Below are 10,564 nucleotides of genomic sequence, written 5' to 3' on the forward strand. Positions count from 1 at the left end.
GGTGCTTGTACATGCGTGTGACGGCAGCTGTGCGGCGGGTCACTGGAGAGCCGAGGCCAGGGGTCAGCCGAGACACTGCTTGGTGCCACACGGTCCGGGCCTGGCGGCGCTCCCACCTCCTTCACCAACACGTGCAATAACCCGTGAGAGACACCCAGCACACGGCCCACGTTTGCCGTGCTCAAACCGGCAAAGACTGAGGACTTCTGCGGATACCAAATATTTCACAGAAAAGCGCTTCCGAGGAAGCTCCAAGCAGTTGCTGAACTACAGCTGCTCCTGGAGGAAACCTGACTTGGCCAGGAACCTCGGCAAAAGGAAATAAGTAGCCTGCCACAGCCCGGAGCAGCGCTTGCCTGCCGCAGCCCACGCAGGCAGCATCTCACGGCGCGGAACCGCACCTTTCCGCGCGGAGAGCAGCCCGTACGACGCCAAAAAAAAAAAAAAAGCCCAATAAAAACAAGCCACTGCCACGTCCCCCGCGGCTGAGGGGCACCGACGAGCACCCGCCGCACCGCAGCTGGGGCGCCGGCTCCACCTTAAGGAGGTCTGGGGCCGCCCCCCCCGCTCCTCGCCCGGGCCCGGCTGATAGGCGGCCGAGGCGGTGGGGGCGGGCCCCGGTGGCGCTCGCTATAAATATTCATGAGAGCGCGGCGGCCGGAGTGGCGCTGCCGGGGCCGGAGAGTGAGAAGTTGAGCGGAGGCGCTGCCGCGCTCGCCCCGCGGCTCAGGTGGCGCGATCGCGTCTAGGGGCGCCTGGCGCCGGCTCGCCCCGCCGGGGAAGGAGAAGGTGCAGAGCGAGGACCGGCTGGCAGTCACCTGAAGAGCCAGGCGCTCGCGCAGAAGGCAAAAGGACGCGCCCCGGCCGAGCCAGCCCCGGCTCCACCGCTGCCCGCCCGTTGAGGGCGGTGGGAGCCTGGAGCTGCGGGGCACACCGCCTGGTCGCTGGGACGCCTCAGCCATCTTGACCGCGCCGCGTGGGGGCTGACGGCGAAACTTCCCTGCTGCCGCCGCTCCGTGCCCGGCCGGCACTGGAGAAACAGGGGCGAAAGAATCGGCGACCCCCCTCTCTGCGTGGCCAGCCCCGCGAGGAGCGATGCGACGGCGGCTGAGGGGCCTTCCTTGAGCGGACCCGGACCCCTTTCCTCCGGCGGCTCCCCCGCCCCCTTCACCGGCTGCTCGCGGGACCGCCTCCCTCCCGGGTGACGGGACCCCTGCGGGGGCTGCGAGCCCTCTCACCTGCGGCCGGCACGGCAGGGGCTGCCCTCCGCCGTCCAGAGGGGTAGCCGAGGCGGCGGGTACTGTGGCGCCGCGCTCCCCGTGGCTGCCGAGCGGGACGGGAGAGGAGTCGAGGCCGCCGCCCGCCCGCCGCCGAGCATGGAGTGGAGTTACCTGTTGGAAATCACCTCGCTGCTCGCCGCCCTGTCCCTGCTGCAGCGTGCCGGCTGCGCCGCCGCCTCGGCTGCCGCCGCCGCGTCCTCTTCCTCATCCTCGGCCAAGGAGCTGTCGTGCCAGGAGATCACCGTGCCCCTCTGCAAGGGGATCGGCTACAACTACACCTACATGCCCAACCAGTTCAACCACGACACGCAGGATGAGGCCGGGCTGGAGGTGCACCAGTTCTGGCCGCTGGTGGAGATCCAGTGCTCCAGCGACCTGCGCTTCTTCCTCTGCAGCATGTACACCCCCATCTGCCTGGAGGACTACAAGAAGCCGCTGCCGCCCTGCCGCAGCGTCTGCGAGCGGGCCAAGGCCGGCTGCGCCCCGCTCATGCGCCAGTACGGCTTCGCCTGGCCGGACAGGATGCGCTGCGACCGCCTCCCCGAGCAGGGCAGCCCGGACACGCTCTGCATGGACTACAACCGCACGGACCTGACCACGGCCGCCCCGCCGCCCGCCAAGCCCCCGCTGCGCGGCGCCAGGCCCGGCGTCCCCGCCAAGGCGCCCCCCGCCGCCGCCGCGCCGCCCGCCGAGGCCCCGCGCAAGCCGCGGCCGCCGCCGCCTTGCGAGCCGGGCTGCCAGTGCCGGGCGCCCATGGTGTCGGTGTCCAGCGAGCGGCACCCGCTCTACAATCGCGTCAAGACGGGACAGATCGCCAACTGCGCCCTGCCCTGCCACAACCCCTACTTCAGCCCGGACGAGCGCGCTTTCACTGCCTTCTGGATCGGGCTCTGGTCTGTGCTCTGCTTCCTTTCCACCTTCGCCACCGTCTCCACCTTCCTCATCGACATGGAACGCTTCAAGTACCCCGAGCGCCCCATCATCTTCCTGGCCGCCTGCTACCTCTTCGTCTCTCTCGGCTACCTGGTGCGGCTGGTGGCCGGGCACGAGAAGGTGGCGTGCAGCGGCGGGGCGGGGGCGGGCGGCGCGGGAGCCGGGGCGGCGGGGGCCGGCGGTGGCGCGGGGGCGGCGGCGGCGGCGGGGGGGGCGCGGGGCGGCGGGTGGCGCGGCAGAGCTGCAGCCGGAGCTGGCGGTGGCCGAGCATGTCCGATACGAGAGCACCGGCCCGGCGCTGTGCACCGTGGTCTTCCTGCTCGTCTACTTCTTCGGCATGGCCAGCTCCATCTGGTGGGTCATCCTCTCCCTCACCTGGTTCCTCGCCGCCGGCATGAAGTGGGGCAACGAGGCCATAGCCGGCTACGCACAGTATTTCCACCTGGCCGCCTGGTTGCTTCCCAGCGTCAAGTCCATCGCCGTCCTAGCACTCAGCTCTGTAGACGGGGACCCCGTGGCCGGCATCTGCTACGTGGGCAACCAGAGCCTGGAGAACTTGCGGGGCTTCGTGCTGGCACCGCTGCTCATCTACTTGGCCATAGGCTCCATGTTCTTGCTCGCTGGTTTCGTCTCGCTCTTCCGCATCCGTAGTGTCATCAAGCAGCAGGGCGGCCCCACCAAGACCCACAAGCTGGAGAAGCTGATGATACGGCTGGGGCTCTTCACCGTGCTCTACACTGTGCCAGCCGCCAGCGTGGTCGCCTGCCTCTTCTACGAGCAGCACAACCGGCCCCGCTGGGAGGCCACGCACAACTGCCCCTGCCTGCGCGACCAGCAGCCTGATCAGGCCCGCCGCCCTGACTACGCTGTCTTCATGCTCAAGTACTTCATGTGCCTGGTGGTGGGCATCACCTCTGGGGTCTGGGTCTGGTCTGGCAAGACCCTCGAGTCCTGGAGGGCCCTCTGCACCCGCTGCTGCTGGGCCAGCAAAGGTGCTACCGTGGCTGGGGGCACAGGGGCAGGAGCAGGAGGGCAGGCAGCCATCGCCACAGCAGGAGGACTTGGGGCCGGAGGTGGTGGCTCCCTCTACAGTGATGTCAGCACGGGCCTGACGTGGAGATCGGGCACTGCCAGCTCTGTCTCCTACCCCAAGCAGATGCCCCTGTCTCAAGTGTGAGGAGGGGGAAAGAGGCCAAAGGTTAAGGAATGAGGGACACTGGCCTGCCTAAATGCCCCCTCACTGTTTGGTGCCATTAATGAACCCCTAATGGTCCTTATTAGCTGCAGCTTGTATAGAACAATGCAGCTGGCAGAGGCCCCGGGCCCCAGCCCCCTCCTCCTTCCCCTCCATTCATATGCAGGGAGCACGTACTTCAAGGAGCCAGCTTATTATTTTGCTGGCAGAGAGGAGGGTAGAGGCTCACCGGTGTCTTGCAGAGGGCAAGGCACAGCAGCTTCTGATTCACTATGGACTAACAGCAGTTCTCTTGTGGGAGGGAGGGTCATTCTTTCCCCCCCACCACCCCATCCTGAGGTGGGAATCTGCTGGGACTGCAGGTTTTTGGGATATTGATGACCAGGCAAATGCCTTACAATACAGACTGAATCAAAACATGTCTTAATTATACACCCCAGCTAAATACGGGTTTCCTACATTAAAGGATGTATTTATATAATTATTTGTTACCTTGTACAGATGTGTAAAATATGTATATATCCAAAGCTATACAGTCTGTAAATTTTTTTTGTAAAAAAGTTTAGAGGCTACCCCTGTAAGAGCAAATATGAGTATTCTATTTTGTCAATAAAATGACTTTTGATAAATAATTTTTTTTCAAATTTCCCCCTACTCCTGCCCTAGTTATTCCAGCTGTTCTGTCTTTCAGTGTTTCCATAAACTACACACTACGTTTGTGCTCCAGTTGTTACTGTATGGTACATGTGTGCCTCTAGGTGGGGAAACACACAGACTGAAGGAAAACAAGCCATCCAACAAGTTGTTCTGAAGAAGTGTTTAGCAAAACTGAGAGATGCCTCACCAAATTTTCCTCTGCTTTTTGAAAGGTGACAGTGTCTTTAAACTGAGCCTTTACAAAAGAGTGATCTCACATGGCATGTTAAGTATCCTTTTAAACCGAGTGTTATTTTAGGAATGTGCACACACACCTCTCCTATCTGTTGTCCATACTTCTGTAAGCACCTGCCTTTCCGGGGCTGCATACTGAAGTGTAAAAGGTTAATGTTTGAAATTCATAGATCATGTACCATGGCGGAACAGCAAGTTGAGATTTGTTAGATCAATCTCTTCTTAGCAGATTAAACTAACATCTTAACTTCTGTATATCAAATATGGTCCTTTTTCAAGAGAAAGGTATTGTTCTTCTGTCAGGACTAAGCTAATTTATTTGAGCAGAAGGCTGTTGAATTAACAGAAGAATGCTTTGGCAATTGTTGAACTTTTTACCTGTCTGCCCAGTGGCTCAGAACATCATTCCTTTAAGAGGAGCTAAATGAATAGGGTTAATCTGTAGGGAACTTGGTTTCTTTTGAGTTTGGGAAAACTTTGATCTTTTCTCTTCTCCAAACGTGATGTATAGTCTGAAGTTTCTTTCCCTGCTGCCTGGTTCCTCTTGTTGCAGACCAATTGGCCACCATGGAGCCTTAAAGTTCTTCAATTAAAGGGACGTGGGACTTTTTTTTTTTTATTTTAAGAGGAAGACTTGTAACAGTTAGTGAACACCAGAGGGAAAAGGGAGAGCAGCCTTTTAAACAGCTTTTCCCTGCATTGTTAGCCAGACTGCAGGCAGCAAGGCATGGCTTGGAGCATTATAGAAAAGAGCTATGAATGCCCTACAGGTGGTCTGCTCACGTAATCTCCCCAATTTAAAACATTTTCCTTTACAGGACAATTGCATTACAAAACTCCCTTCTCTTTTGCTCCTTAATTGAACCAAAGAACAACTACAAGATTTTCTTTAAAAACTTGAGTGTCTATTTTTTTTTAATCTATTAACTACATTCTAATCAATTTTCTGAAATGGGATCTCTCAGGATTCCAGCGGCAGAAGCCGCATTAGGTTTTATTCCAGATATTTTTATGCCTTCTGCTTATATTCTGTCAAATTAGCAATCATTTAAAAGCAATTGGTTAGGTTGTGTGCTAGCAGTGAAAAGATAGCCCCAGGTCCCTTATTAACCTGTCAATCATGATAAGAGATGGGCAGCTACCCTACTAATGACACAGATATCAATCATGATTTGTGGGAAAAACCTTGTTCCATTGAACACTGACTTGATTATTGGTGTCCCTTTCAAAGATCCCATAACTTAACAGACTCCTCCATGATCATGAAAAGGAGAAATTTAAAATGCCAGCCCCTAATTCCTCGGAAGGAAAATTTAACTTCTGATTTTAACATGTCAAATGCAAAGGATGGCTCACTGGGATTTATGCATGGTGCCTATTTATACACCAGTTGGCCAGAATCAGAATATTGACAAACCTGTAGCTGAAGAATCTCGTGTTTTCCTATATTACTGGCAACATGGGTTTTTTAACAACTGTTGAAACATCTAAATCAATGTGGCAATTTTCCCTGCTGTTGATGGGGCTAAGGTAGAGATCTTCCTGCCAGTGAAGCCCCACATATGGAAGCACAATCACTTCTTCAGATAAAAATCTGTGTTCCTTCCCCTCCTGCAGGTTCTAGCTAGGAAGGGGAAGTACAACAACTACTTTGGGAGAATTTGTTTAGAGAGGTCTCTCACAGACTGCTGGTACAGGTTGCTAGCACTGAGAAAAAAATCATCTCTAGTAAAAGACAGGAAATAGCCCATGCCTTAACCTACCCTGGAAATGAGCTAAGAGGTGCTGCAGGTGGACATAGTCAGGAAAGCAGTCTCAGAACCAGTTAGGTTAACAAGATGCCCACTTTGGAAGTGTGAGTCACAATGCAAAGGTTAATGAAATAAAAATTATGCAGAAGTCAAATAACTAGAAACATAAATCTGGAGAAATGGTGCTAGAGAAGTTAATTTACAAGTGCAGATTTTCATGAGTCAATGTAAAATTTCTGTCTAGGGAAAAAAATGATGAGAAAAAACCCAACAGCAAGGCATTTAGGTATATGAGAAATAAAAATCCACAGCTACCCTTTATCAGACTTTAAATTTGCCATGAAGATCAAAAAAATATCTGTGAGGTGGTAGGAGTTAACATGGTAGCTTTCAAGGTCTGATGATAAACTTCTCCCTACATTTGCCAGAGAGCTATTAAAAACAGTCCCAGCAGACCTGTGGCCCAAGCCCTTGCCTGCGGAACCAGGACGCCCTCGGCATCGCTGCTGGCACGGGCTCACCGTGGGCAGGGCCAGCACCCACACACCCCAGCGGCAGCACTAGCTCTGGAGAGCTAAGGGAGAGCTTTATTGTCACTGCTGTGGCTCCACAGCACAATTTGTGCAGCAACACTCGGAGAGATGGCAGCTAAGACTCTCCTGCAGCTCACAAAGGTCTAACTAACTGCTGTGTTTGGGAGAGTGACTAAGCTAGCAGAGAAACATGGTTCAGGATTATTTAAAATTCTCTAGTAACCAACATACCTTTAGAATGTTTCTTTTCTTTCCGGGATCCTTCCCTGCTTTAAGTGTACCTGTTTCAAAAGGAAATCCGATGGGTTATTCTCCCCCTGCTGTAACAACTGAATAATCCCACAGTGTCCAAAACAACTGTCCCCAATCCCTTTGTCAGTGGGCCTTTTAAAAAGGTGCAGAGCAGCCCAGAGGTGCTATAGAGTCTCAGCAGGGACACCATCCCTCCCCTGGGCCCTGCTGATTAGTCCCTGGTAGCTACCTGGAACTGTCCTGCAACCTGCTCCAAAGTTTTCCCTGTGGAGGGCAGGCTTCTCTGGAGCTTTGATAATCAGTCATGGAAGGGAAGGCGTATCAGAAAGGCAGGAATCGGGACATTATTATATATTGAAACAATACAAATGTGGCCAGGCTTCCTGTGAAGGCTATGAAGGCCAAGAGTGGCACATGAGGAGTCTTTTCCCTTTCTTTCTTACACAATATTTTGAAATGAAAGCGTTGGCTTGCTCACCCATTAAAGAGTTCTTCAAATGTGCATGACTAGTCTTAAAATGTCTCCCAGATGAGGTAGGATAGTTGGAGGCAGGAGTGCCTCTGTGTGCACACTACCCACAGTGTGCTTCAGCCCAGCTTCAGAACACAAGTTCACTCAGGCACCTTGCACACTTGAAGGTGGCTTGGAGGAAAAATCAACATTTCACAAGAAGAAATCAGTACTGGGAACCAAAGCAAAATGTCCAAATTTAAAATAAGAATAAGAAAGAAAAGGAGAAGGAAATAGCAGAATCCTTAGGAGAATCTGAGGCCTACTTTGAAATAGAAAACCTTCAACACACGTAAGACCACAGTTTGATCCCAGTAGCTGTGCTCAATGTACTACTTTCACAAGCACTACGTTGGCAAAAGGCAATCCCAGCCTGTCCAGTCAATTATCCTTTTTAACCAATAAAGACATAGAACTTTATATGAGATAGACATGCCACCTATTATGGGAAAAAGCAAACTGGTGATCATGAACGTTGACAAATGACAGAAGATGCTCCTGGAGTGATAGCTCACCTACAGTCATGATTATGCTGGAGGACAGCTCAGTGTGGGCCAGTCAAACCAGCTTACAGAATAACAACCAGATGCCAAAGTGCCTGTTGCAACCTGCCTGTAGCATGCCCTACTCCTGCACCCCATTTCCAGAGCCACGTGACCAGTGTTTCTCTAAACACATACTTCTTCCACCTACCATGGCCAGCCCAGCTTCTGGCCCAACAGGGGAGCCAGTGAGGAACAATCTTTCTTCAATGCCTGTCCTAGCCATATTCCCTCTCTTTTTGCCTTGCATACCAAAACTAGTTGGTATGGAAAACATAGCATACATCTTTCTAGAGTTAAAGAGGCTGGGCAACAAAAGTCATCGTGAAAGCAACAGGATGAGCCAAAGAAGAATAAAGTGATTTGCAGGTGAAGGTCCAAGGAAGAAACACTAAACAAACAGGGCAGACTCCCTGCATGTGGTCATGATGAGTTCCAGGCAGCCTTTAAGAGAAAGCAATTAGAAATGTTCAGGCAGCTCTATTTGTTTAAGATTTTATAAATGCCTATCATTACTGTAATCAGGTACAGAAATTTCATTGGTTCAGCAGAAAGGCTCATGCCTCATAAATGCTCTGGTGAGGAAATAACTAGTGTCTAGTATTAAAATGTGAAGCGGTAATCTGAGGTGACTAAGGATAGTCAAATCACTTCAGAAACTACTACCTAAGGTTAAATGCTGAACTAAGCTTTTTGAAGGCTGAGGTAATACTTTTTCACTCCTACAAGTCTCTTATCTGTGATCTCAGAATGCTTTTCATTCACTAGTGAATTAATAGTCAAATTTCTTCTTGGGAGACAAAAATTGCAGTAATAATATCCAGGCTAATGACGCTTCAGTGCAAGTCTAGGGGAAGAACACAGATTTCCTGACTCTCCTCTGCTTTCGTTACTGCTCCATCTCACAAGCACACCCTCACACCTATGCCCTCCTCCCCAGCTTCCCTCTGACAACCTCCCCCAAAAGCCAATAGTCCCCTATGTCCAGAGTGTACGCAGCTTTCCAGGCACAACAGCAAACCTATCCCCATTTTTCAGCAAATTTGACACTCTCAAACACCAATCCCACTGCTGCCTTTACAACCTACAAAGTACCCGAGCCCTCACAAGAGGCATGGGTGGGAGATGTGATCAGGAAAACATGAAGGGATTTGAGGGAGCTGAACAGAAACAGAGCATGGGGCCATCCTGTCGGGCTTACCGAGCCAGCCTTGGGCTGTGTGTGCTCAAGGGCTGAGGTTAAACCGGCTTTTACAGAACTAGAGATAAATGATTCATTCTTCCCATTGTTCCACGGCAGGCAGCTATGAAAACGGGGGGTTACAACAGTTTGAGAGCTGCACTAGTCAAGGAATCCCGGCAAACGGAGGAATACCGGTGGGACCCGGGGAGGGGCGGCTGCGCTCGCCATCCAGCAGTGCCCTCCTCTGGGAGAGCCTGGGAACTCCACCCGAACCGTGCAGCCAGCGCTCCCCGCTCCCCCGGCGCTCCGGGGGCGGCTCGGGCCACCTCGTCCTCAGCTTCTCCCCCGCCGCCTGCGGACGCGGCCACGCGTGTTGCTGGCAGCTTCTGGGCAGAGGCGACTGTCACCGCAACCAGACGAGGAAAACACAGAGCTATGGACAGCCTTCTATAAAACACAGCTTTCCAAGAAAATACAAGTTTAACCAGAAAGATGTGGGCAACTTACTGTACACACCCAATATACCATACAGGAGAAAGCTGGACTGGCTCTCTCAGATGCTGATTTTTTAATTCCCTACAGAAAAAAGAATTAGTTCTTTTCCAATCTTTTTTTTTTTTCCTTATGTGCAAATTTTTAGATGCTTTCATGTACATTTTAAATGCCTTAGGTAGATGTTCTTTCCTTCAAACGTTTGCCATTGCTAAATTCTACCCAACCTTTCTCACAAAGCCTCAGTCTCAATTATTTTTTTCTACTTGATTATTTTCCAGAAAATAAACCTACAATTAGAATGTCCCCTTTTTACCTATTCCAAAATTAGAAAGGACAATTTCCATGCTATGAGCTGACTTGATTCAAAATATATGTTAGGTATGATACATCATTTCTCAGCAGCTGAAATCTAAACAGTCTCTTTCAATGTAAATCAAAAAACACAGCGATCTGGCTTATGAAACAAATGACTGGCGTTGGCTTTCTGGCCAAATGTAGAGTGGGAATAAAATTCAATCTGACTTTTTGGAAAGGAAGGGGGAATATTTCCCAAGCAGCTGCACAACCTGCATTTTTGGGGCAGGAGTGTCCCATGTTTCCCCCCCAGCACCACAGAGCGGGGAGTCCAGCCACTCAGCAGGGAGCTGTGCTGCTTTGTTTCTCCAAAACTGCTGGGCAGAAAACACATCTACCACTGGGATTTTTAAGATGAAGTGTTTTTTTGGTTTGGGATTTCCCCCCCCCCCCCCCCCCGCCCAACTCTGTGGAAGTGGTATTTTGCCTATAACAACTTGGAAAATCATGGTTTTCCAGGATATGTAGCGGGGTGTTAAGAACAGTCAGACGAGGAAACCGCAGAGACCCACAAGGAGCTTCATTGCTGCCATCCTCCAGCTCATTAGTGTACAAGAATTGTGTGTGTTGTTTTTAGCAGCTAAAGAGTTATTTATGGCTTCTATGTTCTCAAGCCAAAGTGAGTGAGGGGTGCAACCAGGGCA

The 10,564-nt window shown here is 51.8% G+C and overlaps 1 protein-coding gene across 1 annotated transcript; it reads left to right on the forward strand.

Annotated features, from left to right (window-relative positions):
- The first annotated feature begins 675 nt into the window (after positions 1–675).
- FZD8 (frizzled class receptor 8) lies at positions 676–4,040 on the forward strand. Its single transcript, XM_061997070.1, is given in 2 exon segments — positions 676–2,435; positions 2,437–4,040. Coding segments are annotated over 2 exon segments (2,013 nt in total). The 5' UTR covers positions 676–1,376; the 3' UTR covers positions 3,391–4,040.
- The last annotated feature ends 6,524 nt before the right edge of the window (positions 4,041–10,564 follow it).

The sequence above is a fragment of the Colius striatus genome, chromosome 5, assembly GCF_028858725.1.
Source record: "Colius striatus isolate bColStr4 chromosome 5, bColStr4.1.hap1, whole genome shotgun sequence".
Lineage (NCBI taxonomy): Eukaryota > Metazoa > Chordata > Aves > Coliiformes > Coliidae > Colius > Colius striatus.